This window comes from Cyprinodon variegatus, unplaced genomic scaffold, assembly GCF_000732505.1.
Source record: "Cyprinodon variegatus isolate N-32 unplaced genomic scaffold, C_variegatus-1.0 Scaffold378, whole genome shotgun sequence".
Lineage (NCBI taxonomy): Eukaryota > Metazoa > Chordata > Actinopteri > Cyprinodontiformes > Cyprinodontidae > Cyprinodon > Cyprinodon variegatus.
The window spans coordinates 360,495-375,916 of NW_015150831.1; the positions used below are offsets into that span (position 1 = coordinate 360,495).

Here is a 15,422-nt window from a genome sequence, read left to right on the forward strand (position 1 = left end):
TCAATTCAGAGGGGCCCCTGCCTGTCTTTGCCTAGGGCCCCAAATTTCCTAAACCCGCCCCTGCCTGAATAGGATATGTATTTAAAAACATTTGAGTTGTAAGCCCACACTGTTGCTCTGAAGCCCCACCAAACCAAGGCTTCTGGTTTAAGAACAAAGGAAAAAAAATCTGTGCGGAACATTAGATTAATTACAGCCATTTTAAATCGCTCTCTTTCATAATTTCCTCCATAATTACATCAGTTGGTTTGTTTTCCTCAGATCTTTTTTTTTATTTTCCTCAGTTCGAAGGCCAGATGTTTCTTGGCTTTAGAAAAAAACATTATAAAGGGAGATTTTTATGAAACTTTTGATGGTTTAATGAATCCAGCTTCATTTCCAAGTGTTGACACAAAGTTAATTATTAGTTATGGAGGAATTCATGTGATGGTGTGACAGAAATATCACTCAGTTTTGTTTTTTCTTGCTTTAAATGTTGTTTTTTTTCCATAAACTTTTTAATTGGGGAGTTTAGTCTCCTTCCATTCCAGTCAGCCAAATATTTGCAGGGAAGCACAACACCAGTGTATGGTAAAGCAGAACTGCTCTGCTCAAACCCGCTAACGCTTAGGGAGACCCACAGGAAATGTATCCTGCAGGACATAGCGGATGTTTAACATGAGCTGGCCACAAACACAGCTTTGTCTCACAGCCCATCTGTGGATAAAACAAAGTATGAATCACAAGCATCGACAGCTGTAAGTCTGAGGAATGTTCCACCCTCTGCTAGCTCTGAATGCGCTCCATCAATGTCCGGCTGACTGCATGGTGCAAGAAGGTCAAACTCTGCACTTCTAACAGAGCGCTATTGTACGCCTCACTGAGTGCTGCAGCCTCAGAAGTTTAAAGGATGGAAGTGGTGTGTGAGAGACACAAAGAGAGACGGTGTGGAAGTCTGCAGCAGATCATCCTGGGAGCAGACACGTGATGGAAAGCCTGGCTTCCTCAAAACAAGTCGCACTGCTACAAGAGGACAGCTTACTAATACACTTAGGTGGTTAGTAAGACTTTCAGAGAAGGTTTTATCATGTTTCACAAAAAGGTATATGGTTTACATTTTCATAAATACTATCCGAACAAATTTAAATATACATTTTAGAGGAAATGCAGAAGAGCAGCACTGCTGGGAGTCGTTTGTGAAAAAGCTTTTGCTTTTTTTGGACAATGGACTTATGAGCCTATAGGCCTTTTTAAAATACAATAAAAATTAATAAGTAAATAGATTGAGATTTACTACTTTATTGTCATATAAAACACGTAACCAGAGTCTGTAACACACCGAAATCATCAGTTCACAATTGTAACAATGCAGATTTGGTGACCTGACAGGAACCTGAGTCACTGTGTTTATGTCACACGTGACACTATTAGCTCCAAAATCCTTTAAACCAAACCACAAGGAAATAATTTGATTATTTAAACTATTTAAACCTTATTGAACAGTTCTCCATTACAAAAAGAACCAAAGATCACAATAACACTCTAAAATACTTTGGTTACGTTAAACTGCACGAACAGATGTTAGCTACAGGCAGGGGGCCCCGCCTGGTTAAAGGTGTCTAAATGTTGAGATGCGCTCTGAGGAGAAAGTCTCTCATAAGTAGATGAAACCGAAATGTGTTTCTGTGTCATATTTCGTCCTTGTTTCAGTCATTAGACTATGTAAATTTACTAGTCCGCTGCCGCGAGCGGGAAACCACGCTCTAGCTTGCTTGATGTTGCCATGACAACGTAACGTCCATGGACTTGTGTTGATTAGGCTTCAAAACAATGACATTAAAATCCAAATACACGTAATAGTAAAACAAAAAAGGAGAAAATAATTTCCTAAAATATCCATCCATTAATTTTCCGTCATGCTTATCCCAAGCTGGGGTCGCGAGGGGTGCTGGTGCCTATCTTCAGCTTTCTAGAGGCAAGAAGCGGGGTCCACCCTGGACAGGTCACCAGTCCATTGCAGGGCAACACAGAGACAAACAGGACAAACAACCATTCACACACACACCTAAGGAGAATTTAGAGAAGCCAATTCGAGAAGCTAATTAACCTAACAGTCATGATTTTGGACTGTGGGAGTAAGCCGGAGTACCCGGAGAGAACCAACGCATGCTCAGGGAGAACATACAAACTCCATGCAGAAAGAATACATTTCTTTTTAAATCTACCTGTGCTATCTGTATCCACTAGCCACTCGGGGATGCTGCAGCTGCAGCTGATGTTGGTGGCAGGCAGAGCAGACAGGTGGCAAGCTAAGGGAGGCAGAGGAAGATCGACCCTGCTTGCAAACGAACTGGCTGATTGCAGATCATGGCAGACAATGACTGAACAGAGTGGAGGCAGACTTTGACTAGACAGAATGAAGGTAGAATGAACTGATGGCAGGCAAAAAGAGGCTAGACATGATCGGAGTCAGAGTCTGATGATATCAAATGGGGACAGGCCAAGCAGAAGAACACAGGAGCCCAGGAAGGCAGACGGTGCACACTGACACTGGGGGGGAGTCTCATACGGGAAAGAAGGAGACATTCTGGCAGGGAATGACTGAGAGAGGAATCTATAAATAGGGAGAACCAGGGTAATTGGGAACGATGCAGGTGCATCTGTTCATTTTAATAAGCATAGTAAGGAGGTGCAAGCGGCCTGCCAGACACCCCATCCCCACCTACCCACCTACACAAAAATAAAATCTGACTAAATCTATGACATTCAATGGTAAAAATAACAACACTTTATAAAAATGTAACTTTAACTGTGAATCTGTTTAGAGCTAAATAAGCTCTAGTGTAAGGTTTAATATTCTATGAGTTGAATTAACTCTCCTGATTGTGCCTTGGTCGGGTTCATTGTAGCAACGGCTAACAGAAAAAAACAAATAGCAGTGTTTTCTAAGGAGCAAAAAATAATTCACCTTCAGAAAGAAGTTACTGTCACTGATATTCCACACAAAATGTGTGACAATACAACATCATATGTTGGATTACTCCCACCTCCTATCATAATTAAAAACTGTTTGTGACTGAAGCTGGTGCTAACGTTTGCACTAATAACTATATAGTTAATGGTGAATGGCCTGTAGTTATATAGAACGTTTTTAAGTCAGAGGACTTGACCAAAGCTCTTTACATTTCATTCAGTCATTCACCCATTCACTGATGGTGGCAAACTATACTGTAGCCACGGCTGCCCTGGGACTCACTGACAGAAGTGATTCTATAATACAATACCACAATGTATTGAGTCAGAGGGACTGAATATGACCCCATCTGACATTATCAAAGTCAATCATTTCTTTTCTTCCACTAACTGGTAATGGACTAGTTTCTGTTTTCACAAAATTAAATTTTAGACAGTTAATGAGCAGCAGAACATTTAAATTCCATAAAGTGCAGCTGTGATCAAATGTAAACAGTGTGAGAGAAAAAAAAGGTGTATGTTGTTGGTTGATAAATCTGCGCAGTTTGTAATGTCATTGTTATAAATGTGAAAAGTTCCAGAGTAGTGGTGCTCTTGTAATGACTAGGAATGTGGGAAGTCATGATGGAGAATCAGAACCAGAACCAGTAATGGTGGATTTTATCTGGAAAGCCGAGAGGCAGTCAAGCTGTGACCCGTGAGTCAATCTGCTCTGGAGAGTTACCCAACACAATGGTTACAACAACAATCTGCTGGGAAATAGTCTGAGAGCCGAAAGGAAAATACTGCAAACAGGGTGAAAAAAGGTCAAACTGATTTCTTAAGAGCAGGAGAAGCTGGGGAAAAATCTGTAAATGAATACTGCAGAGCCACGGGGAACCCAGGAGAAATTAAATGGCCTTTTCCTAAAATTCCACAACATTTTGGACAAACAAACAAAATCAACATTTACTAAAAACTTACCATAGAGAAAATTAAAATGGTGCAACCACAAAAAAGGGGCATTATTACAATAATTGTTTATGGTGGGACACAGGTGAATAAATCTATATCTACCATGGAAAGAGGGACAGCAGCAGTGGCATCTTCTCAGCAACTGCACAGAGAACCAAGGCAGCGATCTGAAAAATGTATTGATCAGCTGCCATCAACACCTTTGTTTCTAGATGTTGGAGATCGGGCTGTTTTTCAGTGTAGTCCTGTTTCTCTGACTGTGACTTTGGATGTGCTCTCTTCATCCTCTGACATGGGAGCTGGATGGAGCTCATCTGCCTGGCTGTTTGTTTCCTGGACTGGGCAGCCTGTGCAGCTGGTTGACAGTTGCCTTTTGTATCTATGCTTCTTTTTCTATGTCTGCTTCTGTCTCCTTGAACCCCAGTCATCCTCAGCAGATGGCCGCTCACACTTAGCCTGGTTCTGCTGGAGGTTTCTTCCTGTTAAAAGGGAGTTTTTTCTCTCCACTGTCCAATCGTGCTTAGTGAGAGTGATTGCCTTTGAATCAATGAATCGATGCAATAAACTGGTTTTCCTTAGATAGAAAAGTTGGAATCAATCTGACTGGATGACCTGGTGAACTGTAAAGTGCCTTGAAATGACATCTGTTGTCAATTGGTGCTATAGAAATGAACTGAATTGAATTGAATCAGCAGAAACTATGCTTTAAAACCTGTTTTCAGTTCTGCCCCACAAGTAATAGTACTTATTTAAAACCACGTCCATGCCCTTTTTTCAAAGAAATGTTTGACTATGATGGAAAGTCTGAAAATCAACTTCAGAAAAAGCATATATGGTATTTTGTTACATAGAAAGACAATTGTACTTCATAAAGATAGGCACCCTGAATGATGAAGTTGATTTTTAACTGTTGTAGTAACTGTAATGTTGACTGGCACTTTCCTCCACACTGGAAAAAGACTCTAGAAATAAGTAAAAATTGTCTTAAATTAAGTGTATTTACCCTTAATTTGAGTACCGGTAGGTAAATGAGATAGTTTGCCATTGGAATGAGTACAAACACCCTCTGTTGGGTCCTTCTCAGCATCAGAGCCCAAAAACACGCGTATTGTCTTTCATGAACTCATCTAGTTTGTCTTTTATTTTAAAAAAGAGATTCAAATATTAGACAACAGAAAGAAAGAATAAAAAATATTTTATAAACTATTCCAACACGTTAACCTAAACAAAACTAAGATTGTTCTCTGGCAACATTAACCCCAAGATAAATGCATTTTATTTTGCTAACCTTTCCTCTTTAACTACTTAGTAATAAACTAATATGTATCAGTTCAATCCATATGAAAATATCAGTGTTTGCATTTTTGTAATAAAGATAAAAGAAAAAGGCTCATTTAGATCCAATAATTAAACAGACCCTAGAATCCATTTCTATGCATTGAAGAAAAAAGAAAACCCACAGAAAGGAACTTTCTTACAGTGGAACAGCAATACTCCTGTAGGTACTGATGTAAGGTTTTATTAATGGACCAAGGATGTAAGAACATGTGTATTTTACTTAGCTGTGGTCCATGGAAAGCAGTGCAGATATACACTGGGAAAAAAATCATATTGTTTACTCTTATTTTAAGAGTAAACAATCTCATTCCATTGGAAAATCATCTTATTTACATACTCTATGGGTAAATACACATAATTTAAGAAATGTTGACTTATTTCTTGATTGTTTTTGCAGTGTACCTTAGAATTACCTTAGAATTACAGAGCAAACTCCCTGAAGGCCCAAAAGGCTCTCTTCTGTTATGTACTGTAGAAGTATAAGTGATGATGGAAGCCTCTCAGCATTCTCAGGGTTTCCCAAACATGCTGTACTGCTTTACGATGAACCATTGCTACCGTCACTGAGTTAAAAACTCAACACAGCTTAAATCTGATGTTTCTTTTTGTGTTGCAGGTGTGTGCCAAGGGTTATTTCCTCAGTGAACAAAGCGTATGCCTTCCATGTAACTGTAAGGGCCACGCTGACTACTGCAATGACATCACTGGTGTTTGCATTGTAAGTATCATAGATCCGTTTTAATGGTTCAGGGTAATTACCAGTGTCATGCTAATGGTGTACCCCTCACCCCCACCAGAACTGCAGGAACCACAGCACAGGAGATTTTTGTGAAATGTGTGAAGATGGCTACATCCTGAGCTCCAGTCAGGATGGGCAACATGCCTGTATACCCTGTTCCTGCCCCCTCCCTACCGAATCTAACAAGTGAGCTGGTTTGTTCTCTCTGATGGAGACTCAGGGTTGGGTTTTGGCTCATTGTGTGATGTTCTTTTTGATGTGTGTGTCTGGCCAGCTTTGCTGTGTACTGCAAAAAAGGAGTCGGCAGTCTGCAGTGCAAGTGCAAACAGGGCTACGCTGGAAATCACTGTGAGAGGTCAGTGCTGATTAGCGGATTACCTCCAACAAAATGTATACAGAGCTCAACCATGCTATCTTAGTTGTCTTTCATTCACAATATTAAGGATATTTTTTCTCTTCTTTGGTTCTACAGAATATCCACATCTCTCACAGCTTTACTGATTTAAAATATAACTAATAACTGATCTAAAAATGGTAGAAAAAATACTTCTTAAATGTCGCTGAGCAGGCTATAAAGAAGATAGTCCAGGGAAATTGATATTTTTTTTAACCAATAAAACACGGTGATTAGATATAATGCACTTGAAATAAGATAATATTTCATACTTTAAAATTCAGTCATTTTACAGTGGAAAAAATCTAAATGTAGATAAGTCATTTTTTCTTAAAATAAGTGTGTTTGTTCTTGGATTGAGGAGGTAAAAGACACGTTTTGCCAATAGAACAAGACAATTTACACTTAAAATAACAAAAGACAATAGCATTGTGTCATTTCAAGTGCATTTTATCTTATTATCTTATATTAAGATTAAAAATACTCATTCAATTGGCAAACTATCTAATTTACCTACTCAAATTAAGGGTAAATACCCTTAATTTATGAAATTTGTAGTTATTTCTAGATAATTTTTCCAGTGTAGTTTCATTACCTGCTCAAATCAAGAGAAATTCTCCCTATTTCAAGAAATGCTGATATACTTTTATCACATTTTTTCTGTGTAACCTGTGCTATCTTTGCTTTCTCATAAAGGTGTGCTCCAGGTTACTATGGAAACCCAATGCTTATCGGTTCATCCTGTAAGAGGTGTGACTGTAACGGCAACACTGACCCTAACCTAATCTTTAACGAGTGCCACAACATGACAGGACGCTGCCAGCACTGCTGGGGAAACACAGCTGGTGACAACTGTGAGAGGTGCGCCCCTGGTTTCTACGGCGACGCCATCAGCGCCAAGAACTGCAAAGGTAGGGCTTAACCTGTAGCTTAAAGTCATAAGGAAGTCATATTTAAATGTCAAATCATTCTGGCTTAAACATGTATATAAATGTACTCTTTATCAGACCATATAGTCCCAAAATTTGGAAAATTTCTATATAAAAATAAATACTATCTTAAAATCTGGGGTGTTTTTTTCATTATCTCATGCAGGCCAGTTAGTTATACATCACCTTGTACAACTAAATTCAGCCATTCATTCATGCACGATCTCCGACACTAAACTCTCCTCCTCTTGCATGTTTCCTCTGTCCATAGCGTTCCTTGACAGTGTCGTTTCTAAGTCACCAATTTAGTGCTACTTGGTCCCAATGGAATTTCCCTTTGGAAACCTACTAGCACTAAGTTGCTATCTGGTTAGCAAGATGCTTTAGAGAAACCAGCCACAATCAAACTTGCTTGCAAACCTTCCGTCACAACAATCCCGCCCCCTTGATAGACAACCAATCAAATTCACTTTATTCACTCATGTAAAGTCTTGCACCACTCGGGAGAATTCGGAATTGCCATGGTTGGAACGGCCGTTTCCCTACGACTTAAAATCCTTATTTAAGAGGTGATTGGAAGTGTGTTTGTGTGTTAATGCCAGCTTCTTCTTCTTCTGCTGAGACAGCAATCCATCATTCTTTACTGGCAGAAGACCCCCATGTAGGGGTGTGACATGACTGTCAAGTAGTGATTACTTTACAATAATGTGTTTTTTGAAGCCAATCTGAGCTGTGTCCTCAGTCATATGTACCACAAAGAGTTTTCCCAAAAACTGATCTTTGGAAAGAAAAATGTCAAGGCTAACTCTAGAACCAACCGTCTCCGGCTTCTTCGTCTCATCTCTGTATGTGTCTTTGTCTTCCCCAGAGTGCAAGTGCAACAAATGCGGCACCTCCTCATGTGACGACAGGACAGGGGTGTGTCACTGCAAGCCAGGAGTCAAAGGACGCTTCTGTGACCAATGTGAGGTGAGAAGGACCTGCGTACTGTACCAATTAATGGTACCTCCTCAGTACAGAGGAACAAACCATCGATATATTGATGGTAGAAGCACTGAGTAGGAGTGCATTTTTCTCCTTAACATTATCTAGATATCCTAACATAGTCTTTCCTGCCTTCAGTATAGCCCCATTTCCACTACCATTTTTAAACCGTGCTGATCGGTCCGAGCACGGTAACCGAGATACCCGTTGAGTATAAAGGCCTGGTTATCCTCCCTGTGGCAGTGAGCTTGCAGATATTTTTGATTTATGCCCAATATTGAAGCGTGGTCTGCGCTATGTTATTCCACGCCACAACGCAAGAGGGGCAATCAGGAACTAGCTGTGGGTCTAGATACAGCCGAGGCGCTGAGGTAGTGGGGGCAAGTTTGTGCAACAATGGAGGGACAAGAGGAGAAAAAGGGTCCCAGCGTTATCATGCATCTCGCTCTTCTAGCTGGTCCATCTTCACCAGTCGTTTTCCACAATGGCGGTCATACAAACAAAACAAGCCATTAAGGTACGAAACAGGAAATATGGATAGTGTACAGCTGATGTAGATTTGACCAATCAGAGGCCTCCTGTCTGTGGCACTGTCTGCAGTCAACTACAATTTTGGAGAGGTGCACCAGAGTGTCTGCGGCAGGGGCAGGGGCATATCTGCCTTCACTGTGACACACACACAGACGACCTGGTTTCTGAGTATAAATCAGCCTTAAATGGCCCGCAAAACTGAAGCAGACCGTGCCAGACACAACTGAACCGCACTAAATTAGTACTAGTTCAACAGTAGGGCTCAGTGTGGTTCAGTTCTGGCTCAGTTTTCAGATAACAACCTCAACTCCTGTCGTTGTTTCCTGCGTCTGTAAACCCTGATTAGGCTACATCGTTTGTCGTATCAACTTCCAAAAAGCCGACTCAGCAAATTAAATTCACCAAAGGCTGCCTTCTTCGCCTGACTCTCTGCAAACTTGCATAATGTTACAGTAGCGCTTTGTTGATTTGCTTGTTTAACTCTAGAGAGCAGTAGTACCGTAGATTGCCACTAGGAGGTGAGAAACTGTGCTAGTGTGGTGTGTAAACGGTCGTAAGGAACCGAGCTTGGTGCGGTTAACTGATCCAAGCTCGGACCAGTTAACCGGATAGGTTTTCAGAGGGTAGTGTAAAATTGCAGGGGGGAATATAAAAAAAGCCTAAACAACCAAAACTTTCACGACCCCCATGCAGTACCTATGTGGACCCTCTTGGGGTCGCGGATCCCCTGTTGAAGACCTCCGTTTTAGAGTGTTACGACATATTCTACTGCTGGATGCAATATCTCAAAAACTTCTGGACTTTTTTTCTCTATCTGAGAGATCATAATAAAAAAACTTAGTTGGGAATAAATGTGTATAACAACTCTTTGCAGAAAGCTAACACTCTAGGTGGAAGTAGTTGAAGTTGTGTTATGAATGCCAGAAATATATGTGGTTGCTTTTAACACAGTGAGCTGTGACATTCCCTTGTTGCAAAACCAGTATTTGAAAGAAGAAAAGGTGTGAAGTTAAACCCCCATGAACTTGTTTAACATTGTTTGTTTGTTGTTTTTTAACCCAGGAGGGTTACTTTGGATTCTCCAGCTGTCAGGGCTGCAGGAGGTGTGAATGTGGGCCAGCGTCCCTTCGTTCAACCTGCCATCCACTTACTCACAGCTGTTCTTGCCGCCCGGGGGCTGGAGGTCGTTACTGTGAGCGCTGCCTCCCAGGGTACTGGGATTACAGTCCCTCCGGCTGCCAGAGTAAGTCAGATGTATATGTTCTCCATGGCAAATGTTTCCCTCTCTCTTCAAATTAGAAAAACACATTTCCAGAGAAAAAGGCCTGAAACGTCCATTCCCACACCTACGACTGCAGCAGTGCTGATGGTGTCAGACGAGCTTGAGCTGAGAGCCGTGACCCTTCGCCTGGAGATGAAATCCCTTAGCAGCTCAAATGTGTAGACATAGTGCAGCTGTTAAAACAATCAGTTCAGCAGATCCTAAGTAGGTGAATTTTTCTCCTTCTGCAGAGTGTGACTGTGAGAGCGGCCACTGTAACATGCATACAGGAGAATGCCTGGCAGAGGCTGCAGTCAATCTCTGCAACAACAGTGAGTGGAGCTGAGAGCAACACAACAAACTACACAAGAATAGACATGAATAGACATCTGTTTAAATGCTCCCTCTGCTTTCAGGTTGTGATGACTGCATCTGGCAGCTGATTGGAGATTTAAGGTTGTCTAATAAGACCCTGGATCAGCTGAAGGTCGGAGTGCTGAACATCTCCACTGGTGCTGCGGCTAACGACAGGATCAAATACTACAACTATACCGCTCATCAACTCCAGGTTGGTAAAATGCAGAAACATGGTGTTTAAATGAATAATTTAGCATGCTTCATGTATATATATTCAGTGTTCAACAATGACAACATAAGTTTCAGTGCCAAATTAGTGTTCAGCTAAAGAACTGAGCATTGGAGGAATGTTTAAAGCAACATTTTTGATGCATCTATTCTGGCTTTACACATGTTTACATGTTATAATCTTAGTGTTTATTTATAACCTAAGAAAACACAGATCTCAGTGCACCTGAGCAGTTTAAGGTGAGCACATGATAAAGTTCTGCTCCCTGATTTATTGTCTTCCTTGGTCTTCATGACGCCGACTGTTCTCTAATTCTCAGAAACCTCTGAGGTCTTAACAGAAGAGTTAGATTTACACTCAAATAATCCCAGTTTGATTTATTTAGTTGGCATCTGACAGCAATCAGTGATTTGATAAAGTGTAATGAAGGATGTAGAAGGATTTTAATGCTGTTTCGGGGAATAATCCCCCAGAGTTCAGCAAACATCATGGCATTCAGAGAGATATGTTTCAATATTCCTTCCAAGTGTTCTTTGCTCTGCATTGACTTTTCCCAGTTTTTGACTCTCTGGAATGTGTTGGAATAAAAAAGCTTGACTGTTCTTCTTTCAGAGGCACTTTCATGTCTGGAGAAACAAGTCATCTGTGATAAGACGACGGACTGAAGAGCTGGATGAGGCTGCAGACAACGTGCTTTTGGACATGAAAGACCTCAGAGACCAGGTCAGTGAAGACCTAATAAATATCCCCCAGATAACAGATATCCCCCTCTGCTGGTTTCCTTCATATAATTTAAGTCACACTCAGTTCCTCCAAATAAAAACTTTTGGTTTCCAATCTATTTCTGGTGTGCCCCATGGTTCCATCCTGGAGCTTCTTCCTTTTAATATTAATCTTTTTCCTCTCAGTTCGGTCTGTCACTATAATATCTCGTTCCACTGCTACCTGGATGACACTCCGCTCTTCCTGTCCTGTAATCACATTTGCACATGAGCCTCCTCCCATTTCTCCTCCTGCTCCTCTGTTTATCAACTCCTGGTTGGCAACAAACCTTCTGAAGCTCAGCTCATATAAACCAGAACTTTGCTCAGATGGTATCAATGCCAGCTCCTCCTAAAAATTCAGGAAGCCATCTTCTACAGCACCCTCTCATTCCAGCCCCAGATAAATCACATTATCCAGTGTTTTTTATCCACCTTTTTCCCGCTCAGGAGCGGATTTACCATTAGACAAAACTAGGCAGTTGCATAGGGCCCTAAGTTTCTGGGGGCCCCATAAAACTCATTTTACATGTATGATTAATGCAGCTATTACTTATTTGTGCACATTAACTATGTTTCGCTAAAATGATGTTTTGTGCCAACATCTAAAAGCAGCGAACTCTGCTCTCCAGAGCAAGTAGATTGGTAACCCCGCCTCCTGCTCTCCTCTATCTTGTCTGCTGTCATGATTCATGCAGCTATTATTTCATCCAAAAGAAAAATGGAGAACAGAGAAGCAGATCATGGCTTGTCTACAGTGAAAAGAAGGACTGGGTTATTTACTTTGGCCTTTTTGGAAACACAGGAAGGAGCAATCAGCTAAGTGAGCTTAGTGCTTGGAAAAAATCTTTCATTCCTTTAGAGACAGCATGAAAAGTCAGCTGAGTACAAAACATAGAGATGAAAACAAGAAGAAAAGGGACAAGAAGAGAGGGACACAACCTAGAACAGATAATGGATGTCTATTCTATTAACATTTCTCTATCTGTAGAATGGGTCTGTTTTTTTATGTGTTGTCTTCTCAATTCAGAGGGCATCCTGCCTGTTTTTGCCTAGGGCCCCAAATTTCCTAAATACACCCCTGGTCCCACTGACTTTATTCATGGCCCAGTCACCTCCAATCTCGACTTCTATAACTCAGTTCCCGCCCACAAACTAACGTTCATCACTTCACATGGTTCAGTGCTATTGTTTCTATTGTTTCCTACGCTTCGATGATTTAAATCATCTTGTACAGTGTCCTTGAAAAGGTGTTCAAGAATGGATGTTAATATTTGCTTTAATTGTTTTATTCAATTTAATTCAGTTTATTTCTATAGCGCCAATTCACAACACGCCATCTCAAGGCACTTTACAGTTCACCAGATCATACAGTCAGATTGATGCAAAGTTTTTTATCAAAGGAAATTGAATTCACAGAGTAGGTGGGGTGGGTTTGTTCTTTTTTTGTTTGTTTTTTTAGGTTCCAAAACAAAAAAAAACACCATTGTATATTGGATGTAGCTATTTTATATGAACATAGATTGTGAATAAATATATATACAGAAATTCATCCAGCAAGTGCAGCTTTGGCTCATTTTTGGTAGGTTATAAAGTCACCGTGGATATTCAAAAAATCTGCATACAGTTTTGCAAGCAGCAAAAGGAAAAATGTGTTTAAGACATGATTTATACTAATAGGCATTTACAGAACCTGCTGTGGATTTCTCTTTGTCTTTAGGGAAACCTGGTGAAGAGATTAGGGAATCAGCTGGACACAGAGTCCATGGAGACGTTGACCTTGGCTGAGCAGCTCAGCAATAATCTCACAGACCTCAGCCAGCGTATCGAAGGTAACTGCAGCGGATGGAACCGGCTGCTTTTTCTCTGACTCTTTCTGATGATTTTTGTGGATGAGAAAACATAGAAGGAAGCTTTTCCATCCATCCATGCTGGGGTCATGAGGGGTGCTGGTGCTTATCTCCAGCTGTCTATGGGTGAGAGGCGGGGTCCACCCTGGACAGGTCTCCTGTCCATCACAGGGCAACACAGAGACAGACAGGACAAACAATCTTGCAATGCAATTGTGTTTTCTTATTTTAAATGTAAATTGTTTTGTTCCATTGGCAAAATGTCTCTTTTACCTCCTCAATCCAAGAACAAATGCATTTATTTTAAGAAGAAATGACCTAACAAGATTTTGATTTTTTCCAGTGTTGAAGCTCTCACCACCTGTAAATGTGGAAAAACATACAAAATAATAATTTATTCAGCTAAATATAAAGAATAAATCGAGATTTTTAGTTAATGTATTAAATTCCTGTCTACAGGCATCCAGCATTGTAAAATTTAAAAATTCTCTGTGGATTTTCTTTTATTCAGAGGGTCAGTTAATAGAGGAGCAACAGCAGAAGAAAAGGTTTTCAGTCAGAATGTTTTAAGGTGCTAGAATGTCTATTAACTTTATAAGACCAAGGCCAAGTGAGTTCTCATTTTAGACCGGAGTTTAATGAATCAGTAGTTTCTAAATGTATAGATAAAAATGATTAGAACACTTTTTCAGCGGGAAAAAATGAGTCATTGACATCTGGCAACCCTGCTGATGTGCTGAGTGGCACTGTCATGTGATGCTTGTAGATAGATCGGTTAATCCACAATGTGTGTTTGTATTTTGTTTCATTCACATTTGAGACACACGTGCTTGAATGTGCAAATATTTTCTTTTTTGGGGGGAGGGGGGTCGTTGTAGATGGAAAAAGGCTATGGCTGAAAATCATTCACAGTCTGAGCCTGAGTTACAGGTCTAGCCTCTCAAAACCCACCAGGTCGCCCGCGACCCGTTTTAAAGTGTTTACAATTAATAACTCAGAACGCATAAAAATTACACTTGTAAAATGTTTACCAATATAGAAATGTTAGACATTGTTGGAAAGCTTAATTTCTTCACAATTCAACCACCCATTTCATTTTATGGACATAACAAGCACCAAAGCACAATTAACACAGATATAGCAGCATGTCAAAATGTAGCATGACAAAGCAGCCACAACAAGCAAGCATGTCTTTATAACTGCTGTTCAAAAAATACCTATTATTTTGGAGTATAAAAAAAATAAACTTTGAGTCATGCTTGAACTAAAGCAGCTTGGTCTGTGTTTTACTCACCCAATTTCACGTGTATATATTGTCATGATCTTTTTCAGGGATCTGACCCCCAAGCAGGAAACCACTCAGATAACCAGTGAAAGTTTTTACAGATTTTATTGAAAACACGATGAGTTGGATCCAGTGTTACTCTGAACGCTGGTGAACTGGAACTGGAAGTGAGAAGGGAAGTTCAGAGTTTAGTCCAGGCTCAGTGGGAGAATTGAGCGTCGACTTGCAAACACAAAAACTGAAACGGGACTCACGTTTCCAGAAAAGGTGTCCTTCCCAGAATCCAGTCAGTGTGAGTTATTCCAGAATTTGGTTGATTCGTTGGAGGGCGGACAGGGTTTACTCAGGTTTGGTTGGTTCCTTGACGAGCGGTGGAGCTGACTGCCACTTAGATTTCCTAAAGTACTTGAACGGTACGTGTGGAGATTTATCCCCTGCTCAGTGTGAGGCTCAAACAATCCTTTCGGGGGTAGAAAGGTCCAAACATCCAGTTTGCATCTACTGCTCAGTGTGAAGCTCAAACAATCCTTCCAGGGGGAGAAGGCCAAAACACCCAGTTTGCAGGAAGACTTCCTGCCGAAAAGGCAAAGACAAAAAAACAACAAGGTTAGGACTCAGGGAGACAAAAAACTCAGTTTGACTCAGCAAACACAGCTTGGCTAGAGTACCTAAAACTGGCAAACACTGGCGTTGAGGTAGTGGCAGTCAGCAGCTTAAGAGTGCTCAGATAATGAGGCAACCATCCGCAGGTGAGGGGAAGAGCCAACGAGAACCGGGCGCCACCTGGTGGTGGAGGGGGAAAACACAAAAACACATCCCACACAAACTGGATTCCTAACATATATTTAGAATCTAGAT

The 15,422-nt window shown here is 40.8% G+C and overlaps 1 protein-coding gene across 1 annotated transcript in view; it reads left to right on the forward strand.

Moving 5' to 3' along the window:
* lama4 (laminin subunit alpha 4) overlaps nucleotides 1-15,422 on the forward strand; it is a 53,703-nt gene that overhangs the window by 6,939 nt on the left and 31,342 nt on the right. Inside the window, exons 2-11 of the mRNA XM_015386791.1 lie at nucleotides 5,861-5,962; nucleotides 6,042-6,169; nucleotides 6,258-6,338; nucleotides 7,074-7,288; nucleotides 8,175-8,275; nucleotides 9,884-10,064; nucleotides 10,334-10,414; nucleotides 10,499-10,650; nucleotides 11,281-11,391; nucleotides 13,150-13,261. Of these exons, the coding sequence (XP_015242277.1) occupies nucleotides 5,861-5,962; nucleotides 6,042-6,169; nucleotides 6,258-6,338; nucleotides 7,074-7,288; nucleotides 8,175-8,275; nucleotides 9,884-10,064; nucleotides 10,334-10,414; nucleotides 10,499-10,650; nucleotides 11,281-11,391; nucleotides 13,150-13,261 (1,264 nt within the window). The remainder of the gene's footprint in view (nucleotides 1-5,860; nucleotides 5,963-6,041; nucleotides 6,170-6,257; nucleotides 6,339-7,073; nucleotides 7,289-8,174; nucleotides 8,276-9,883; nucleotides 10,065-10,333; nucleotides 10,415-10,498; nucleotides 10,651-11,280; nucleotides 11,392-13,149; nucleotides 13,262-15,422) is intronic.